The sequence below is a fragment of the Xiphophorus couchianus genome, chromosome 19, assembly GCF_001444195.1.
Source record: "Xiphophorus couchianus chromosome 19, X_couchianus-1.0, whole genome shotgun sequence".
NCBI lineage: Eukaryota > Metazoa > Chordata > Actinopteri > Cyprinodontiformes > Poeciliidae > Xiphophorus > Xiphophorus couchianus.
The window spans coordinates 22,800,921-22,822,826 of record NC_040246.1 but is presented as its reverse complement, the minus strand read 5'-3'; the positions used below and the strand labels follow the sequence as shown (position 1 = coordinate 22,822,826).

At 38.4% G+C, this 21,906-nt stretch overlaps 2 protein-coding genes and 1 long non-coding RNA gene across 3 annotated transcripts; 1 reads left to right on the top strand and 2 right to left on the bottom strand.

The window, feature by feature from the left end:
- Positions 1–5,823: 5,823 nt before the first annotated feature.
- Positions 5,824–12,583, bottom strand: LOC114133869 (kelch domain-containing protein 1). The gene is made up of 14 exons (XM_027999991.1): positions 12,489–12,583; positions 12,288–12,403; positions 11,497–11,567; positions 11,185–11,302; positions 10,460–10,572; positions 9,066–9,153; positions 8,912–8,995; positions 8,753–8,833; positions 7,887–7,945; positions 7,669–7,778; positions 7,505–7,577; positions 6,627–6,711; positions 6,432–6,484; positions 5,824–6,173 (listed from the first exon to the last, which is right to left on the bottom strand). The coding sequence occupies exons 1-14, from the start codon at positions 12,496–12,498 to the stop codon at positions 6,029–6,031; spliced, it is 1,206 nt and encodes a 401-aa protein (XP_027855792.1). The 5' UTR covers positions 12,499–12,583; the 3' UTR covers positions 5,824–6,028.
- A 1,120-nt stretch (positions 12,584–13,703) lies between these two features.
- LOC114133870 (uncharacterized) lies at positions 13,704–14,132 on the bottom strand. Its single transcript, XR_003593296.1, has 2 exons — positions 13,894–14,132; positions 13,704–13,768 (listed from the first exon to the last, which is right to left on the bottom strand). It is a non-coding gene; the product is annotated as an uncharacterized LOC114133870 (long non-coding RNA).
- A 291-nt stretch (positions 14,133–14,423) lies between these two features.
- Positions 14,424–20,724, top strand: pole2 (polymerase (DNA directed), epsilon 2). Its single transcript, XM_027999988.1, has 19 exons — positions 14,424–14,547; positions 15,387–15,487; positions 15,561–15,636; positions 16,410–16,487; positions 16,574–16,667; positions 16,749–16,823; positions 16,903–16,986; positions 17,099–17,155; positions 17,242–17,290; positions 17,729–17,801; positions 17,886–18,058; positions 18,131–18,220; positions 18,792–18,846; positions 18,925–18,984; positions 19,056–19,133; positions 19,215–19,323; positions 20,147–20,323; positions 20,404–20,471; positions 20,559–20,724. Exons 1-19 carry the CDS (start codon positions 14,477–14,479, stop codon positions 20,575–20,577), a joined length of 1,587 nt encoding a protein of 528 aa, XP_027855789.1. The 5' UTR covers positions 14,424–14,476; the 3' UTR covers positions 20,578–20,724.
- Positions 20,725–21,906: the final 1,182 nt, after the last annotated feature.

Genomic DNA, 21,906 nt, shown 5'->3' with positions numbered 1-21,906 from the left:
GAAAGATTAAAAGAATTTCCCAAAAACAAATGATCAATTGTGGAGAAGTTCAGAAAGATCTGGAGTTTGCTGCTAAAATAGTTTAAATGAAAATGTTAAGTAATGCAACAAACCACAATGGTCTGGATATGCATCAGACAAGACTCCACTGCTGAAGAAAAGTCCTTTTGAAATGCATTTAAGCAACATCGAAATATTAATAACAAATAAATAAGCATCATTTAGACCAGCTAGCAAGACTAAGACTATTTCAGAAGGAACCCAGGGAACGTTTAGGATCTAAAGATGTTAGTGTGGAACAATGTGCTGAAAGAAATCACAGCAGAGTGTGATTACTTTCTGCATAAAGGAAGCACCGTCAGGTTAAATACATATTTCCCTGTGATGTTTTATTACCTACATAATTTACTGACATCTATGCTTGGATTTCTTTACTTCTGTTACTGGACGGACAGTTAACAGTTTTTGTTTCATTTTTCTCTCTTGATATCAGATACCAGAGTCTTCCTGGTGTATTTATCTAACAAAAATAAAGCCATTTTTATGGGTACTGTACACTGTCCTCCAAAGAAACTTTCTGTATTACCAGAAATCTCTGTAGTAGAAATGTAGGAATTTTCTTGAGTGCTAGCGCCATCTGCTGGTTGTAATAATCACATGGATTTTACCATCAGAATCAGGAGCAAAATGAATCTCTCCTCCTTCATGCTGTCAGAAAAACATCAACACTGCTGAGAAAACCCTGAAATAAAATCACATTTTTATGTATATTACAGAAGCATAATTCACACAGAAGTTAAAAATACAACCTTTAATTTATTCATTCTGGTTGGAATAATCCAAATAATAATAAGTATTGCGTGACGTGGATGTTTGAAACAGGAAGTCATGATTATTAATTAGAAGTTTGAACTTTCACCAGTCATGATTTTGTCCACCATGTTTGTTTTGTGTTCACAGTGTGTGAGGAAGAACGGACAGCGGGCGAGAGAGGAAGGAGGGCGACTTCCTCCTGCGGCCGAACCGCCATCTTGTTAACGCAAACAGAACGCCAACGTCCTGTAACGTTCTGTATCCAGAAGAACGACTCAAAGACGGATGGAGGCGGCCATCTTTCTTTTACTGCAGGTCAGCTGTTTTGGCTGTGCAGACGGTTGCCTTGGTAACCTCTCTGGAATTACTTTATGTGTCCAGATTATCTCTGGTATTAATCTCTGAATTTGTATCATTCTTGAACTGCAGTTGTGGGCCACACAAAACCAGGCCAAGGTCCACAAATGGCCCCCAGGCCACACTTTGGACACCCTGTGCTCCTTTTAGTTGCAGATTTTGTATTTAATTTGGGGGTATCAGAGTTAAGACATGCAGCACTTTATAGATTTTATTATATTAAAAATAGTTATTCTGCTCTTTGTGTTGATCTAGTTCATAAAATCCCAGTAAAACCTTCTAAGGTTTGGCGCTAACATCACAAAATGTACAAAAACTGCCTCATAACCTTTTTTTTTTACATTATCGGCTTTATAATAATACAGATTTATCAACAAGAAGAAGACTGTGTGTTTAATCCAGAGCAGGATTATGAAAGATGTTTTTCAGACTGACTCCTGGGTGGAGTCTTTAAAATCCGGCCAGACTTCCAGGATCGGTTCCTGCTGGAGGAGAGTTCCTGAGTCACAGAAACCACAGCTATGTGCCGGCCGGCCGTGGCTGCAGCACATGGATCCTCCCCTCGTCTGGAAGCTGTTGGAGTTTTCTACCAGATGTGGGAGTCTGGTTTTCTTAATGACACCCTGGTGCATGCTGGGAGCGCTGAGAAGCCAGTCTTTGTGACGGAGCTGCAAAGAAAGCTGGACAGTGTTGAAATGCAGCAGCTTTAAATGTTTTCTAATGTTCAGTTTTCTCCATTTTTCCTTCAAATCCAGAAGTAATGATTGGAAACTCCACAGTGAATCATCTGGGACACACAGATCCACATTCACAGCGTTCGCTTAAACACCAGGTGCCTCTGAGTTGGTCATCCTCCAGAGAGAACCGGCCGTCCAGCTGTCGGCCACACAGCGGATTACCGCGCTCAAACGCTTACTGAAACGCTGCAAACTGAGTTTTTTCTTACTCTTTGTTCTTTTAGACCAGGTGTCTCAAACTCCAGTCCTCAAGGGCCGCTGTCCTGAAACGTTTAGATGAGCCTCTGCTGCAGCACCTGAACAGAATAATTAGGTCAGTAAGGCTCTGGAGAACTGATCTACACAAGGAGGCCATGAAGCCATTTCATTCCAGTGTTTTGTACCTGTGGCCCTTGAGGACAAACCTGTGTTTTAGACAGATTTGTCTTTAAATCTTTAAAAAGTTTCCAAAACAATGTCTGGGAGGCTGAAGTGTAAAAGTTTTCATCTGCAGAATTCATTCACATTTACCTCAAAATCCTGGAAAAAAATATCCATAAGAAGCAAAAGTAGATCAGATGTTGTCAAGACAACAAGAGAGAATCAAACAACGAAGATGAGACAAAAACTGGTTTTAAAGGGAAAACAAAATGATTTGGTGGGAAAATAACCCTGAACATCACAGTGGTGGCAGCATCATGCTGCTGCACTTTCCAACAAGACAACAGCTCTAAACATCCAGCCGGAGATATTATGGATGACTTAGATCAGATCCGTTGTTAGAATGGCCTAGTCAAAGTCCAGACCTAAATCCAGTTGGACGACTGTGACTTGAAAACTGATGTTCTCCATCCAGCCTATCTGAACTCTGATACAAAGAATGGAGAAAACATCAGTAGATGTTTAACACACCTGGACTCAGGTGGGATTAATACCAATCCAAACATTTTCAGCTTGTAGAAAAAAAAAATTTATTTTTTCCACTTTTCACATAAAATCTCAATAAAAATATATTTCAGGAAATGTTCAATAAATACTTTTACAAGCGACTGAAATCAGATTATTTTCCCTTTTGGTTTAAAGTGAGAAATCCTGGTTCTAACGTGGAAAGAGTTTCTTTGTTCCGTCTGACTGAGAGGGTGTGTGTTCCCCGGCAGAAGGCGGGGTTTTCTCCCGGGGGTTCTGGCCCAGCCGCGTTATGTAACAGATCCACTGCTTCCCATCCGGATGGCTGTTAGAAAGTCCAGGCTGCGGCTCTGAGCTGGTCCCGTGGACATGCGGGGACGCTTCCAGCTGTGCGTCTGCAGGAATGTCCTCGGCCACATCTGCTCCGGCGGAGCTCCGTCTTTAACCCGCTAGGAAGCTTCCAGCGCGGCCTGGTGGGGAAACTCGGAAACAGGAGTTGGTTTTTACAAGCGATGGGAAGCGGAAGCAGCAGAGGGAAGAAAGTTGCACCTGCGTGTGTCAGCGAGGTGAGGCTGTCCAAGGCAGGAGGAGCTGCTGTCCATCCTGCCCCGCAGGCCGGACGGCCGTTCAGCCAACACAAGGTTCACTGCGCGCAGCCGGAGAGCCGCGGCGAGGGGCCCCACTCTGACGATGACACGGACAGACGGGGGGCTCCTGTCAGGAAAACCCCTCCAAGGAGAACGTTCACCAGGTCCAGGACTTATGGACTGTGTCCCTTCAGCGGGGAGGACACGGAGGACGAGCCGAGCTGCCCGCCACAGCTGGAGGAGCCACGTGTCCCACGGAGCGTGGATGTCAACAAGAGGAGCGACTGCGTGTTTACGCACAGGAAGCAACTCAAACCTGCAGGCTTGATTCGGCGCCATGTAAGACTGAAGTTCTCTGACAGGAAACAGGTTTATAAAGTTAAACAGATTCATTATTATTCAGGTCAGTTAAAGTCAGAATTATGAATTAACAGCGACAACAAGGTGGAGGTTTACTTTCCAATGTCATTTTCATTTATTAATGTCACAATTCAAAACTAAATTTATAATTAACTAATTTTTCAGTTTGGAACGAAATATTTGACTATATTAAAAAATATTTTGCATGTCCATTAAAGGGAAACACAACATTTGATTAGCAATTTAAATCTCTAAGTAGCAGCCAAATATTTAGTTAGCAAGCACAATACTTAGTTTACACACTAATATTTAGATCCAAATTAAATATATTTAGTTAGCTAGGTAAATATTTAATTAACAAGCCAAATATTTAGTCAGTAAGCAACATAGTGAGCAAACTAAATGTTGAACTTCAAACAAAATGTTTTAAGTAAAGGGAAACTAATTTAGCAAGTACTAAATATTTAGTTCCATATTAAATATTTATTTTGTTAGCGAGCCAAATATTTAATTAACAAGCTAACTATTTAGTTAGCAAACTCCTTGTTTAACTCCAAACTAAATATTTTTGCTTATCAAGAAAAAACTAAATATTTAATTAGGAAGCTAAATGTTTAGCTTCAAACTAAAAGTAACCAACTAGTGATATCTGAAGATAACTGGTTAGTTTTATTTTGGGGTATTAGTGTAAATTAGTGTAAATTTGGATTAATACAAATGCATTTTTAATTTACTTTTAAAATCTTGAATAAATCTCTCGCTAAACTAAATCAACTAAACCCCCCAATCAACTGTATAAATTGGCCTTTAAGCTGCTGGCTTCACGTTCCTGTGCAAATTGTGACATTTTTGATTAAATATGTTTTATTCTGCAATATTTGGCCTAAAACTGTCACAGTCCTGCCCCCTGTGGGTTGAACAGTGACTACTGCAGTCAAATTTTCTTATTGGTTAAAGTTTAGTTACACTTTAAGATAAATTTATGAGCTACTCTGTGTTGGTTTGTCACCCAATCCCTGTTAAATAACTTGAATTTTGTCTGTAAGTATTCAGGGTGTGATAAAAGTTTTACATTAATCTGCTTCAATCGCTGTTTTGTCTCGTTTGTCCTCTAAGCCTGAGACCCAGAAGTTGTCAGCAGGAGGAACGTTCTTGGAAAGCGCGCCGGCGTTTGATCAACAGCAGTAAGTGGACGGCTCTCATTAATCATTCACATCTGAGCTCAGTGGAGGATGAAACAAGCGGTGACCAGATCAAATTCACCGTAAAGGGATCAGGACACCATTAACCTGACAACTGGTCCTATTTCACAATAACGTTTCGCTTTTAATCACCTTTTAATCCACTTCCTGCAGGACGTCTGGCAGCGGCCACAGCGCCTCCGCCGCCACGCCCGCCATCCTGTACGACGGCGCAGAAGAAGAGCTGATGGACACTATTGAACGGGAGTTCAGCTGACTGGTCAGCAGAAGTAAAGACGACTATCTGCAGTTTTACATAAAGGTATTTGGGGTCCATGTAACCTGACCCTCTGGCTCTGGCAGCTTATTTAACAGCTTGAAGCCTGTAATTGCAGCAGAGACTTGACCTGATGCCAGGAGGCGCAGTGTGAAAAGACGCAGACCTCCCTGGTTTGTCATGTCGTCCCATTACTCCCAGCAGGCTCCCTCAGAGCCTGCATGTTTGTTTCCTACGGTTCCTAAACTTCCTTTTAAATCAGGAAATGACTGACCACAGAGAACAGGCTCCGTCTTCAGACTTCATTTAGTCAAATAAACAGTTTTTGGGTGCAATGCTGGACTTTAAACTGTCCTGGCTTCTCTAGGAAAGGAAATATTTGCTTCCAGTATTTCCCCGACCCGTTCCTGCACTTTTTCAAACGGATTGTGGCACCAGGACGATCTTCAGCCTTCACAGCTGCACTTCTGCTTCACATTTCAGCCAAACACGAGAGAATCTGCTGCCACTCGGTGGTTCAACATGGAGCTGCACGAGTCAAACAAAAAATGTAGTTTTTCTTTTTTCATGCAAAATAAAATAAACCTAAGGAAACACCAGGCTGTGCGTGAATAATCTCTGTGAAATGATTTTCAAATATCTTATTTAATAAACAGCCATCACATAAACAGAACATAACTGTTTGGACACAAACACTGTACAAAAGAAAATGTATATCTGTAAAATAATCAAATAAAACCCCATCAAATATATTAGCACAGTGTGTTTTTAAATTTAAACTAGTCACCATATACTGTATGTCATTGTGCAGTTTTGGCATTTTTTGAAGGTTCAGCTGTTGCTCTGCTTCTTTGAGGGCCGGTAGAAAGAAATCCTCCTCTGCAGATCCTTCAGCAGCTTGGGAGGGAGGAGAGGAAGCTGCTTTCTCAGCCTCTCCAAGGTCCTCACATTCTTAGCAATGTAATCCTCACAAATCCTGTCAGGGACAAAACAAAATGTCAAAAAAATTACATTTCTATATCGAGAGACAATGTCCTATTTAAAGTAACACGACCAAAGTTTTCAAATTCCAAACTGAAGTTTCCAGCATTAAAACCGCCGTTATTTAGAGGAACAAATACGTCACACAGACAGATGAACGGTTAATATTGTCTGTTATGTTTCATTCATGTCTAAATCACTACATGAAGTTTTCCTGTTTTCTTCTTCAGCTTCATGAGACGAAGTTTGTTACCTGAACAAAGGATGTGGCTGCATCTGGAAAACAAGAGCGTCGTTGCAATGTCCCTGAAAAATATAGTTATACGAGATTATTACAATTATTTCAACAACTAGAATAAATAAAGCAGTTTTTCCACTTTACAGATGACTGCATGTTTTCTGCATCCACTGAGCTGCAGCATGATGCTCAGTCTCATGAAATGCTCACAGTGTCAACAAGCAGGATGTAGTCGCAGCTTCCTCCAAACACAACCACGTCTGAGTCTCTGCCGCCGCAGGCTGTGTGCCACAACCTGAGACAGGAAAAACAACGTATGTCTAAAATAAACTGAGTGAAAACAATTTAACTCAGACTGGAGCTTCTCTCATGCAGACAGGGTCACATATATCAATTCACCCTCAGTGGCTGGATATTTATCCTGACAGAGCAATTCATTCAAATTAAATTAAAAATACACTAAGTAGTTCATTATTAAATACTCCATCAAGTAAATAAATGTCCCCCATCAAAAAAGTAGATATATTTTTTGATTTTGTTAATCACAGTTGTTTTTTTTTTAGATTTATTTATTTAGATTTCATCTACATATTCATATCATCACTTATTTCATAATGGTGTTTCATTTTATGGAGCTATTTTGTGTATTTCACTGACTTATTAATATAAGCACTATTTCATGAGGGCTGGGATCCTGGAATAACTTAATAAACAGTAAAACTGTGTCTGAAAAAATAATCTCCCTATTAAAAATATTTTTATTATAAATTTAGTTTTTATTCATGGAGAAAATTATACATTTGATTAATCATTTACTAATTTTATTAAATTCTATTTTATTTATATTTCGCACCAATTCACAGCAAATATCTCAAGACATTTCACAAAATGTATTATTTTTATGTTTTATTAATACAGTTTTTATTTATCTTTTGATTTAATTTTGAATGAAACTGCTCTCCATAGAAACAAACCCCTTCAAGCTGAGCTGAAATTTGCTGCGACCCACAGAGAAAAGCAAAATGTTTTCAGGACTTTGTCCTGACGGTTCGGACTTTGTCTCCTGACCTTTAAGGTCAGTCTGGTACCTGGGCTTGTCCTGGTAGGGATGCTCAAACTCCCTCCACTTCTTAGTTTCTACGTCAAACAGCCAGCCGTCACCTGAAGTGGAAAGTATGTGAAGATGAAGAGATCTGAACTAAAAACATGAGCTGGATGCTAATCGGATGAATATGCAGGTATATTTGCTCACTCATTGGTTTGCAGTCGACACTCAGGCCTCCGAACAGGAACATGGTGGACTCTGACACAGCCGTGACCGAATGCCAGGATCTGCCCACCGGAGCCGCAGATGAAGGAACTCTGCATATGAATCACAGTAACCGTCTGCATGATACTGAACATTTTCAGATGAAACCTGGTCAGACATGTTGGCTGAATATGATTGGAGCATTCTGTTTGTTTACTGACATTTCAGTCCACGTCCAGGATTCAAGGTCTAGGCAGTGAAGGTCATTCGTCCTGGTTTCCTGTGAATAAAAATTAGCAAAGCAGCTAGCATCCAGCTGTACTACATCAGGCTGTTAATGCACAGATATTTACATGCACTGTATGAAAAGATCAACTTTTTTTTTACTGTCTGTCATCAGGTCAGCAGTGGTGGGAGCGCTTCCGCTAATCCACTGATAGCACAGCTCATTTTTTCTTAGCACTTGTCCGTTTTTGCTAACTTTGAAAATGTTTACCGCATTTAGCTTCCAGTTCATTAATTTTTCCTGACAAATTTTAAAGTGCTAATTTACTGAAGTGTTTTGAAAACTTCCAGCCGGATAAAGTTCAAGTTTTGGTTATCAACTGGAACGAATTCTTCAAGTAGTCAGACATTTACATTCATGCTCTTATTTTGACGAGTTCAGTTTCATTTCCTCTCTTGTCTTTTTTCTTTCCCAATAATTTTATGACAAACAGAAACATACAGGAAGAAAATGTGCTAAGCATTTTAGCATTAGCTTCCGCTAAATGCTGTGTTAGTGTAGCGCATTAGTATTAGCTGAACTAGCATTTAAACATTAGAACCCTGACCCAGTTACTCCGGTTCTGTCAGAAGGAAAACATTCATCAATCTGTTATGAGAAGCAAATCTGCCAAATACTAAAGAAATGGACATAAGGTTCTGATTTTGTAGGAAGTTTACAGCTGCATCAAAAAGCAAAAAGAAATCATTTTGATGGTCCTTCCTGGTGTAAAACATGAAAAGTTTAATATGATTCAGACACTAAGAATAAGAAGTTGCAGGTTTTTTACAGTGTTTGTGAATAGATTAGCAGTTCCCTCACCATGACTCGGCCTCCGCAGACGTAGCCTCTGCGCCCCAGCGTGGCGCCGGCGTGGGCGGCTCTGGGAGCGGGAGGCCGGCCCTGCAGGAGGAAACAGAACGGTTCTGCTCTGAAAACGTCTCGGACCGCATGGTGGAGAGTTGTTCATGATGCGCTTACATGAGTCTGGGGTTCAGCCCAGCTGCCTTTAACTGGGTCAAATACATGAACTTCATTGTTCCATCCCCAAAACAAATCATCCACCTGCAGACAGAACCATTCTCTTAAAGATGTTAAAAAGTCCTGAGTTAGTTCCAGCTGGTTGATACGTTACCCAGGATGTTTCATCCAGGATGAAGTTTCGGTTCCTGCTGGTGATATCAGCCAGAACTTTATGGCCGTATCCTCCAAAGTAGATGAGCCTGGAAGAACAACACAGCATGGAAATAAACATTTATATTTACAACCAAGTCATACCCAAAATATTTTTAATGCGTTGATAAATGTTGATTTATATGTTATATGATAAATGTTCTTTATATTGTTACATCTTTACACTTAAATCTTTCAAAGTCTCTGAACATCTTAGCTGTGATTTGGACTAAACTGGACTTGGTCTGTCAAACTTTAATCGCTATACATGAAACTTAAAGTAATACGTTGTTTCCCTGATGCTACTTTAGAAATATTTGCAATATTTTTTTGTAATGAAATCCTCTCCAAACAAATTGTACTGCAAGGTGTGTAAATTTATTTTCATTCCATGAAGAACTGAGGGTTTGCTTTGGTTTGCTCCTGTATAAATGTGACTTTTATCAATCAGACAATAACTTGATGCCAAGTAAACCTGAGGCTGGTCATTCATTGCACTTTGTTTACTGATTCAATACAACTTTTATATTATGTCTTTTTTGTACAATTTATTCATCATATTTTCTTGATTATCAAATCAATCTGATGAGTGTTTCTTATTATTTCTTTTGCAATTTTTTAAATTACTTCCACTAAAGTATAAAAATAAGTCGTAGAAGTTAGAAATTCTGCCACCTGCAGGTGGGAGTTAGCATCACAAGGGATTTGTTTTACTTGTCATCTAGTAAAACAACCAATTTATACCAATTTACATGAAAAAACTGGATGGATTGTAACTACAGGTGCCATGACTACTTATATTAACCTAATTAATCAGATATTATCTGACTGTTAGTTTGGTGTTTTTCTATAATATATGATTTGGGAGAAAAATGAGAAATAAGTATATTTTTCTGTGCAATAAGTGAATGAAAACTATCACATTTAGCAGGTATTTGTTCTATATTGCTGCTATGTGGATGTAAAAAATTATAATTATAACAATAAAATAAATGTCTTTACATGATACCTTTATTAACAGTACTGTTCTAATAAGCTGCATCTTCTTTGCTGTTTTTCTTGGACCCTGCTGTCAGCCACTTTCTCTTCTGTCTAATGGGCAGAATTTCAGAAATGCTGTGCATGTAGAGGTAATCTGTGCCGCCGTGTTGTTTTTAGAGACAAAGAGTTTGTCTTTTAAATAAGCCACTCATGTTTAGCATTTTTTAAACCATGGTTTCCCAAACTAAAATTTTTACAAACTCAAGCCTGTCGATTCTGGGATGATGTCACTTTGTTTTTGTAAAACTTCCTGGTATCAACTTCTGACTAAAACACACAATGAAAATAAGGAATTTGTCGTTTTGAGTTCCTCACTTTCCGTTATAAACCCAGCAGGACAGTTTGTCTCGATGTGAGGGAGCAGAACCAGAGTCTGGGAGGATCTTCTTCCACACGTATTGACCGTCTGTCAGGTCGACACTGAACATCTGGACAAACAGTCAGACGTTCACATTAACAGAGTTCAGTTACATTTATTAGGCTAATTAAGGCTGATTATGACTTTATCAAACATTTAAACACATCAAATTATTATACATTTACACAGAGGATCCTGCTTTTCTCCAGTGACCGTTGGATATATTTATATTCTATCATTAGAAGTGATAAATGAGAGGCAACATGGAAGCATGCAAAGAAAGATAGAATAATAATTTTTAAATATATTAAAGTAAAGATAATAAATGCAAAATCCTTTAAAATGGGAAGATTTTCAAGAACAAAAACTTGTGTTTGTGGGGTTTTACATGTTACCCTAAAGTTAAAAAGATGTAATAAATAGTTTTATTGTCATCACAAAGCTAACACAAAATGTGATAAATCTGAAAAATATATCAAATATTTCTTCCATGTTAAAATTTTGTTCATATTTTTGTCAATAAAATACTGAAAGTTATGGTTGGAGCAAAAGGTTAATAAGTTCAGGGGAATTAATGCTGGCAAGGGGCTGGATAAACGCACACCTAATTCTGCCTGTTGGGGTTAAAAATAATCATATAATCTTAATTATAGAACAGAAGAGCAAGGTGAGGCGCTCTGACCTGATTGGTCTGTCCGCCGTCATCACATCCTCCAAATATGTACATGTTTCCACCGAGGGAGGAGCCACAGGTCCCAGACATGGAGGGAGGAACATCACCGGCCATGTGGAACACCTGCCTTCAGAAAACAGGACAAAACAAAGAAAACTGCAGTCAGAAAACATTCATTATTAAAGGCCAGTAGGAGGTCAACAAGAGGTCAACAGGAGGTCAGTAGGAGGTCAACAAGAGGTCAACAGGAGGTCAGTAGGAGGTCAACAAGAGGTCAGCAGGAGGTCAACAGGAGTTCAGCTGAACCTGATTAATTCTTACCATATCCCTCCTTCCAAGTCATAGACCCAGATTTCATCACTGGGAATAAAAACCTCTTCATCTGCAATCGACTGCAAAATAAAACAGGATTATTAATAACTAGCATCATTCCACACAAAGTTAGTTATGATTTCATTAAACTGTTTGTTTACAGATACAAAATGGAAGAAGGAAATGAATATGCACCAACATTTAGTTCCCATCAGGGGTAATACTGTAAGCGTATATGCATCACAATATATTTTAGCATATATTTATAGTAATTGTATAATATTTCATTTATATTGCAACATGTAATGTATTGTTTACTCCACTCCTTTTGGAGCTAAATGCGTTTCTCTATGTACAAATAGAATATTATTATATACAAATTAACTGGATAACTTAGACAATGTCTTGTTTGTACTGTAATTATATATTTGTATTTATGTGTATGTTTATACACATATTAAAATGTTATCCACTAAGGGGTTTAACATGCATTTCTTTCTTCTTTGACTTGAAATAAAATGAAAAAGTAATTAATGAAAAATACTTCACTTAAAGATAAACGGAGATGCAGTTGTTCAAATGAATTGGTACGAAATGACATGGCAAGGAGTGGGCATGAAAAGGATGGGGGTGGGGGGTTGGAATCGGTGGTAGGAATAAAACGTCCTGGCAGGTCGGGTACGAAACGACCAAAAACTACAGAGACACGAAATGACAGCTGTAGCTAAGCGCAGTAGTGGAGTAATGCTGTTCATGCAGAGTTCCGTGGATCTGGTGACGTATTTGTGTATTTCGCTCACCATGTAGCCCCCCCACACATACAGCAGGCTGTCCAGCACCACCGCCGTGTGTCCGCTCCTTTCCCGGGCTACCAGCTCCGAGCAGCGCCGCTCAAAGGCGGGGTCCATCCTCCGTCCTGTCGGTTCAGCAGAGAAAAGGACGAAACGTGTATTTTAAATGAAAAACATATTTACACACTCGCGAAAGAGCCGCAGGGTTACTTTTTCTCATGCTGTTAATTTCAGCATTTTGCTCCCGAGACGCAACAACAACAAGTTCATCGTCTCCACCAGCAGCTGTGTAAACACTACTACAAAATAAAAGACAACTTCCGATCCTCCACGTTCAGCATAATAAAATCTCCCCAAAGCGTTAATTCCTTTAATTCAGTTTGTTTACACACAGTGATAAATGTATACTTTAAAACTCCACAATAAAAACTGTATTTTTAATTTACTCTCAATAAAATTGTTATTTATGTGTAATAATTCAGTCATATATGAATGAAAATGCAACTTTTACAGTTAGCTCTGCAAATAGTTAACCATGATGGAAGGAGGGATGAAGGTTACATGTTGAGGGTCAAAGTGGAAACCTCTTTATGTCCCTCAACCCAGACCTCATCTTTCTCTGAGTTTATTTAAAGTCTGCCGTGTCAATATAATCGATCTTTTGAAAGCAAAACATTTTGTTCCTTAATGATAACGTTCCCAGTAAACCTTGACCCCTCTGAGAGCCTTTTAGTTGGCTAGTTGTGTGTAAGTAGAAAGGCTGTTTGAAGAAGTGTTTGCAGCATTGATTTAGCATTTAGATAAATATAAGTATTTACTATATTTCAAGTAAGGAAGTTTATTTATTTTTATATACTTTGCTCAACAGACAATTACATGCAATCCAGATGAATTAAAAAAGTGAAATACAGTGAACCAGCCACATCCTTGCAGTTATTAAAGAGTTTTCTGCATAACTTAGCTCCAAATTATATGTAAATTAATTTAGATAAGCTTTCACTGAGCATCTTTTTTTTTCTTGGCTCTGATTGACTGAGCTCCAACAGCAGAGATCAGAAAGCTTCAATGTTAGCTTCTGGAGTAAGGCCAGATGATTTCCACTGTATGTGTTATTGCATATTAAGGTATATTTGCAATAACACAATTTGCAATATTTGTATATTAAGGTATAAGGTATAAATGTTTTAAAATAAGTGTTTTAAAATGGGGTTTTAGGCTCACTGTATCCCTTTAAAGTGAATGCTACAAATCAAATACAGCATTCGGCATTAACTAATTGTACTCTACATCAATCATTTCTTGCAGTACACAACTTAAAGTACATGAACATGTAAATAAACAACAAAAAAAATGTTGGGAACTTAAATCTGACTGTAGCTGCTCCCAACTTTTTCTCGCTGGTTGATGAAGGTGCAACACTTCGACTGATGGTTTCAAACGTTTTATTAAATGAATTTTTGCCGCATAAACGTCCAAGACCACCGTGAACACTGCAATAAAATACACGGTGACAAATATACATCAGTAAAACCGTCATGTTCCCTTATATGAATTATTCAAATGAAAATTATTACACATATACAAACACAAGAATATTCCACTCAATTGTCCATACCGTATGCCCCTCCAACCAGAAGGTTAGGAGTTGCTAGAAGTCCATTTCTTCCTTATTTCAGTTCTTTGTCTTTCTTGTTGCCGCTTGCGCACACCAACTGAGTATAAAACGAAACTTAAAGTTCTCTATCAAAAGCATCACGTGACCAAGTGACGACCTAATTACTGAGGTGGTCAGATGACGCCACCAATCAAACGGTACCCCCCAAAATATGTACAAAAAAAAAAGCCCATGTGACTACGTTCGTTACACTGACATTATTCCCAGTACCTGCGCGCCCCGTAGTTCATGCCGCCCGGGGTAGGGAGCCATACTGCCTGTTTCTACTGTTCTGGAACTTGTGCTGCGTTGGTTGGTTTGTTCACTGAGTACAGAAAATGATTTATAATGTAGCACAGGCGGCAGTAAAGCTTTATATTTTCATCCATTGCGGTTCCAAATCTTTGATCTGTAGCGCTCTGTTTCCTCGCTTTTATTTTGGCATCGATTGCTGTAGAGGAAGTAGCGGAATTTGTACGGAAGTGACGGAATGTGTGCGGAAGTTGTCATTTAGCGCCAAAGTTGAGCAGTGAGAGGAGGAAAAATGGATGTTTCTCACAAAATAAAGACGAAGGTTTCCACCGGGTTCAAGATGAGAGGCCTTATTCTTCGACCGTATGTATTTATTACTCATTGAAGAGTATTAAAAAAAAATTATCTGAAAATAAATAAATAAATAGAATCACTAAGAAGCCTGGATGATTAGAAGCTTTTAGTGTTTCCGTCATTTTACAGACTGCAAATTCATTAATACATTTTCTCTAAAAAGTTTTAATCCTATATCAGACCGTTTAGGAATTATTTTAATACCGAAACATGAAGTTATGGCTGATAGTCAGTTGGAGGACTGCTGACTGGACGTCCTAGCAAATCAGTGGGAAGCTTAGTGGAAGGAAAAAGTTGCACAAGCTTCACATTTCTTGAATTAAATCAATCCAGAACCTAAGAGGCGTCAGAAGCTCATTTTCTGGGCTGAGAAGAAAAATGATAAAAATGAACAGAAATAGGTGTTAGAAATATATCTCTAGACTTTTTGAATACAAATTAACATTTGGATCATGTTATAATTTATTCTAAAGCATTTTTGTTTTTTAGAAAATAAATGAACTTTCAGTTGTCATTTTGAGTTTTACTTTGAAATATTTTACTGTGCTCATTGATTGATTGGGTTCATTTACATTAGATATTAATGAGCATACAATATTGTCATAAATATATCAAATTTAGAAAAAAAGCTAATTTTCATGTATATAAATATATATTAAAACTGTACATAAAGTTGGAAAAAAAACATTTTAAGAGGATTATATCAAAATAACACAAAATTCCTCAAGAGTACCTAAACATCAAACAAAGATGAAAAAGACCTATAAATATATATTTGTTATTATATATTATGTATATATTTATTCTGTTTCATGTCATTATTAATGTTTCTGCTGTTTGTGTTTCAGTGAAGCCAGCAGGTATCTGGTGGAGGTTCTGGAGTCGGTGGATTCCTCTGAACTGGATGATGTTGTTGAAAAGGTTCTGGACGCAGTGGAGAAGCAGCCATGTAAGTTTAATCTGATGATGACGATGAAGATGAGCGTCCTTCGTGTTCCTGACCTTGCTGTGTCTTCATGCAGTGACCTCTAACATGATCGAGCTGTCTGTGGTGGAAAGCGCCGTTCAGGACTGCACTCAGGCCGGGGATGACACCATGTGAGTTTCCTCAGTCAGGTCCATGTTTTGGTTCATTTCTTTTCTAACAGGATCATTTCAGCTAATAATCTCATAATTATATAAATATTTTTTATCGGTAGTGCAGTGTCGATCAGAAGTTTTTATACGCTCATCCTTGGCCTGATATGATCAGATTTATTATCAACACTGGTAACTACAAAGTTAGCTAAGCTAACGCTAAAGCTTCAATTGTAAACATTCTTTCCGCTAACATTAAGAAGCTGTGCTAACATGGTCCTTAGCATAAGCTAATGCTAAGGCTTTATACTTCAGTTAAATTTAAATGCTGAAGCCATTCAAATTATATAACAAATTATAGCTCATATGTCTACTTATTCAATAGTTTAGCATAAAAAGGGAATTGAAAATGTTATTTATTTTGTTTATATAAAGTTTTTGATTAAAATTAATTACAGACCCTAAAACTAACTCAATTAGAAATTTTAATCGAGTCCAAGCTCTAGTTAAAATGTTTTAATTATGCTTAAAAGCCAACATTTCTGATCATTGGCGCGATGTCAGAAGGGACTTTTATCCAGGCACCACTGGAAGGTGGAATATGATGTAAATACTATTAAAATCAAAACTGTAGTTTGTTGTAAAGTCATTTCAATAAATCAACACAAAAACGTAGATATTCCCATTTTTATTTCTGTCCAGGTAGAAAACCTTTTAGAATATTTATTTTTGATATCCTGTGCTCGTAATGTCGCTCAGCTCTGTTGCTCACATGACCGACCTTTCCCGCCTAGAGACAACATGTTCAACATCATCGGAGCTTTTGACGTTCCCAGATACATTTACAGTGTGGAGAGGAGGAAATTTGTACCGTGAGTTTTTCACCTGCATCCCCTTGGCTTGTCTTGTGTTGCTGCTGCGAGAGGAAAAGCTCTTCCTCTGCGTTCCTTTTGTGCAGGATCAGCATGACGAGCCACCCGGCGCCCGGTCTGTGCGGTTTGGCCAGAGATAAAGCTGAGCTCTTCAGGGAGCGCTACACCATCTTACAGCAGGTCGGTAACATCCCAGTCATAACGGTAAGGTTGCTGTTTGTTGTTTTAACCTAAATGTGATTTTTATATTTTGTTTTTAAGCGTACGCATCGCCATGAGCTGTTCACGCCGCCGGCCATCGGAGCTGCTGTGGTGGAAGGTCAAAACAAGTTTCAGGTGCAGAATCTACATTAATCTGGATAAGATAAAAATGATTCAGAGCCTTAATTCATAACGCATTAGTTGATTTCTTCAGCTGAGGACGATTGAAGCGTTGCTCGGCAGCACAGCTAAACTGGGAGAGGTGATTGTACTGGGAATGATCACACAGCTGAAAGAGGTGAGCTGCAGGAGAGTCTAAACTTTCTGACATTGTCCTCCTTCTACACAGAATCAAAAGTTGCTTTAAAACATTGAGGAACATTTAAAATCATCTGTGTTCTTTTTTAAAGGGTAAATTTTACCTGGAGGACCCGAGTGGGACAGTACAGCTGGACATGTCCAAAGCAATATCCTTAGATCGATTTCAGTTTGCCTGCAGATTTAATATTTTACACGGCATCAGGTGGATTTTTTTCCTTAGCTACTGTTTCACCAGTTTCATAATGGTCTGTACACAGAGTCCTGCTTTGTGCTGGCAGAAGGTAAGATTCATTTTACATTATTTCTACACCTGTAGTCCTAAACATAAACCTGGATATTGAAGAAAATGTGTTGAAAGATGCTTCATAAGCATAATATTGGCAGCATAATCTATGGATTCTATAAGAAAACCATGAATGAGACGTCAAACATTCAGCCAGAATGATCCCTGACATGTTATTGTGAGCACAGCGAGCTAAAGGTTAACTGCACTAACCCTAAAGTGGAAATCCTCAACATTAGTTAACACAGTATTGAGCTGAAGGTAATGCTAAAGCACTATACCAACATGGTAATTAGTGGAAGTATTTGTAAACCTCTACTGGAATTTCATCAGCGCTATGAATATATTTCATGTTTATTCTTTGGAAGGGAAAGAAAAATGTTATGAAATCAAGCAGACAAATGGTCAGGATTAAGTTTTACTGTGTCTGTTTCAGGTTGGTACGAAGACTCGGTGTTCCACGTTAACGGCTTTGGATTCCCACCAACAGAGCCTTCGTCTGCTACGAGGTCGGTGCTGCTGGACCTTTAAGGTTTTCTTACACCTCCTAGACTCTTCCTCTCAGAGTTTGCTGATGTTTGCTCTGAATTCAGGGCGTACTACGGCAACATAAACTTCTTCGGCGGTCCGTCCTCCACCTCGGTTAAAGCTTCATCCAAGCTGAAGCAGCTGGAGGAGGAGAACGAAGACGCCATGTTTGTGATCGTCTCTGACGTCTGGCTGGACAGCGTGGAAGTGATGGAGAAGCTCAACGTCATGTTCTCAGGTCTGATTCTGCAGCTTCTCACATTCACCACAGAATGATAGCCGCCTTATCGTCTTGCTCTTTCTCTAACAGGATATGCTGCTCTGCCTCCAACCTGCTTCATCTTTTGTGGAAACTTTTCTTCTGCTCCTTATGGAAAAACTCAGATTAAATCCCTCAGAGGTAAGAGCTTGTAGTTCGTGGAGCAAAGCAGCAAAAATATATTTCAATAGTATTGTAACGGACTTTCAGGGATAGATTAAGGAAAAAAAATCATTTCAAGAATGAATTCAGAAAATTACAAGCGTAAAGACGTAACATTACAAGAAACAAGTCTTAACATAATGACAATAATCGTAATTACACCAGAATAATTGTAATATTTTGAGAATAAAGTTGAAATTTAATGACAAAGTTGTAATAAAATCAGCATAGTTGTAATAAAAGAGTAAAGTCACAATATTATGAAATAAAGTTTTATTATTATGAGAAAGTTGTAATATTCATAAATTGTAATATTAGGATAATAATGTTGTAAAATTACCAGAATAAAGTTATAATAATAAGATTATACATGAAATAAAAAACTAAAAATCTTAGTCTGGACCTTTAAACTCTGTCATAAAATTTGACCAGGAATAAAGTTTATGGAAAAAATGGAATCTATTAATTGTTCAGTTAATAGATTGAACCATCTATTATTTGGTTCTGACTGATTTTTGAGCATTTTTTTACTTGCAATGTGTTTTTGCAGAATCATTAAAGACCCTGGCTGATATCATCTGTTCGTATCCCAGCATTCATAGCAGGTAGGGTCTTCCAGCTCTCACAGATCAGCCTGTATCTGAACCGGGTCGTTAATGTGAAATGTTTTTCTGAACGCGTAGCAGTCGCTTTGTGTTTGTTCCTGGCCCGGAGGACCCCGGCCCCGGCACCATCCTGCCCAGGTACGCCTCCAGTCTGATCACCTGTGTTCCTCTGAGCTGGAAGCTGCTGAACTGAACCGTGTTTCTCTCAGGCCGCCGCTGGCAGATCACATCACACAGGACTTCCAGCAGAGGGTCCCTGGCTCCGTGTTTACAACCAACCCATGCAGGTGAACAAACAGGACAAAACATCACCTGGAGGGTCTTTGGTTGTTTTGCATGAAGTGACTGTAAAAATGTGATCTGGTCAGGATTCAATACTGCAGCCAAGAGATCGTCATCATGCGAGAAGATCTGGTCAACAAGATGTGCAGGAACTGCGTCCGGCTGCCCAACAGTAACCTTGATATCCCAAATCATGTGAGTTTATTTTGTCTGAGGCATCAGAGGCAAATACAGAACCAAAATATTCACACCACTCAAACCTTTTCACATTTTGTCACATGAAAACCAACACAAAGTGGCGCATAAATCACAAATGTTGCATGGGTTTTTATATTTTATTACAAATAAAAACTCAATAAAACTGTTTTTAAGAAGTAACCTAATTAGAAAAGAATAAAAATTCAGACTCCATCCACAAAGACACTAATGGTAGATTTTCATAAGTGTGTAGTAAGTATGCCGGACCAGTAGGGGGCACTGTCACATTGCCAAAGCATGAAAAAAGCACTATGTGGCGCCATGTTTGTTACTTGTGAGAGTGACGCGTATAGGAATGTTTGTGTTGAAGTTCTTCCACTCTGGGACCCATTTTAAAAACTGATTGTTTTGGTGCTGAAATGATTAATCAGATAGTAATTGATTAATCGTTAACTGGAGCAAGCAGACTCAAAAAAGGCTGTTTACTAAAAGAGCGATGTCCTCTGTGTGGAGACAGAAAGCCTGTGTGTATGAACCTAACGTCGTCTCCGGCTGGACGGGAGCTGGAACTTCTGCAAACTGCTGAGTCAGGGGGGCTGAATACAAACATACGCCACACTTTTCAGATTTGATCCATTAAAACCATGAATAATTTAACTTCTACTACTTTATGTTGTTCTGTCACTTAAATTCACAATAGAATACACTCAACTTTATAAATGAAAAGTTAAGGTGTTGCTGGAGAAGCTCCTCCATGTTGGTTCCACTTCCACTGAAACATCCTCTTCCTCCTCTTCCTCTTCCTCCTCTTCCTCTCCAGTTTGTGAAGACCGTCCTGTCGCAGGGCCACCTGACTCCTCTTCCTCTCTACGTCAGTCCGGTTTTCTGGGCCTATGACTACTCCCTGCGGGTCTACCCCGTGCCCGACGTCATCGTGTTTGCAGACAAGTACGACCCGTTCTCCATCTCCAGCACCGACTGCCTGTGTCTCAACCCGGTACCAAACGACTAAACCGAGAAGTTTGCCTCTTTTCTTTAAAAGATGTTTTAATTTTAGCTGCTTCTTCTTTCCTCCAGGGATCGTTTCCTAGAAGCGGTTTCACGTTCAAGGTGTACTACCCATCCAACAGAACTGTTGAAGACAGGTGGGACATGTTGTTGTAGTTTTTGACTTTCTCCTTACTTTTCTCCTTCAGACTCATGTTCATAATTTAATATTTCTGTCTTCACAGCAAACTTCAAGGACTTTAAGGAAAATCCTGAACCTGCCTGTTTCCAAGCCTTTGTATATTCCACTTGTAAAATAATAATAATGCATTTTGAATTTGGATAGTAATCAAATACCTGATTTTTATGTTTGTTGTGTCTAAATAAAAGTTTTATTCACTGAAATTAAAATGATCAGAATCCTTTTTATTCTAACACTCGTTTGTATGAGAGTTTTACTGCATATTGTTTAAGCAACAAGGTTTGAGAAAATCATATTTAATCTAATTAATTCTTTTCTCACTTGTGAGAAATTTCTATCGTGAACTTCAAGAGAGCCAGGAGCTTCATCTAAAGTAAAATTTCATCAGTCAAATTAATGACAAGGTATCAGGGACTATATTATAGATCAACGTAAAACGTGTCTTATTTAATAAATTTATTTAATAATTAAGGAAAGCAAACAAAACAGGAAGTTTTTGAATAATAAAATGTCTGAGCTTAATAAAGACATTTACTTTTCAGTTGTCCTCTTCTCTCTCTGAGAATAAGGAAAGTTGTCCAAGCCTAATTTTTAACATCTAATATTCGGCTGCAATTTTGAGGAAAAAAGTTTAGTGGAAGGAAAAAAACAAGGCTTTCAAAGCTGGAAACACCCTGAATACAATTTTCCCAGCACCAGAAAAGCACATTATTGAAAAAACCAGATGGCTTGCTGTTGCTCTGTGTGACCCGGTCAGACCGGGTCTCTCAACCTCTGCTTCTCGTCACATTTCTCTCATTCTTTAAATTCTTCTTAGTATTTGGTAGACTTGCTTTTTAAAGTGTCTTAAACTTTTTTGGGTATCCTTATAGAAAGTTTTTATAATAATTAGAAATTTTGTCCCATTCCATCTGACAGAACAAACTGAGGTATGTTCATCCGTTTTGTGAAATTAAACATTGATATTAAATTATGCTTCAAACCAAACGTTTACGAGTTACTGTTGAGAAAATAATATAGAAACAAACCGAACATGTAGAAACACAATAAAGTCAAATGGTTATTTGTGAAATGTTTACTGTCCTATTAACCCTTCCTGTAAGTTTTCTTTACATTATCATCGCGATAATGTAGTTTTGCTTTTAAACCTTTAATTTCAAAAGGTATGTGATTTTGGTTATTTCTGTTAGATATGTATTTGTTTAACGTCTTTTTATTCCTGCTGTGTATGGATCTCATGTTTTATGTGGTCGTGTGGGTCTTTAACGTCTCCTGTACAGATGCTTTTGTTCTGCCTTTTCATTGTCTAAGAACTATAAATTAAAATAAATAAGAACTCCTTTGAGTCGACTTTTATTTTGAAAGTATCGCTCTCGTAATCACCATGATGC

Bases quoted from the DNA above. Each gene is read 5' to 3' on its own strand.
- LOC114133869 (XM_027999991.1), bottom strand. The intron at 10,573-11,184 runs GTCAGAGCGCCT...CTGTTTGTCCAG, and splicing joins ACGGCGGACAGACCAATCAG to ATGTTCAGTGTCGACCTGAC. The intron at 9,154-10,459 runs GTGAGGAACTCA...TTGTTCTTCCAG, and splicing joins TGCTGGGTTTATAACGGAAA to GCTCATCTACTTTGGAGGAT.
- pole2 (XM_027999988.1), top strand. From the start codon at position 14,477: ATGGATGTTTCTCACAAAATAAAGACGAAGGTTTCCACCGGGTTCAAG. The intron at 16,987-17,098 runs GTGAGCTGCAGG...TCTTTTTTAAAG, and splicing joins TGATCACACAGCTGAAAGAG to GGTAAATTTTACCTGGAGGA. The intron at 17,156-17,241 runs ATATCCTTAGAT...CTACTGTTTCAC, and splicing joins AGCTGGACATGTCCAAAGCA to CAGTTTCATAATGGTCTGTA.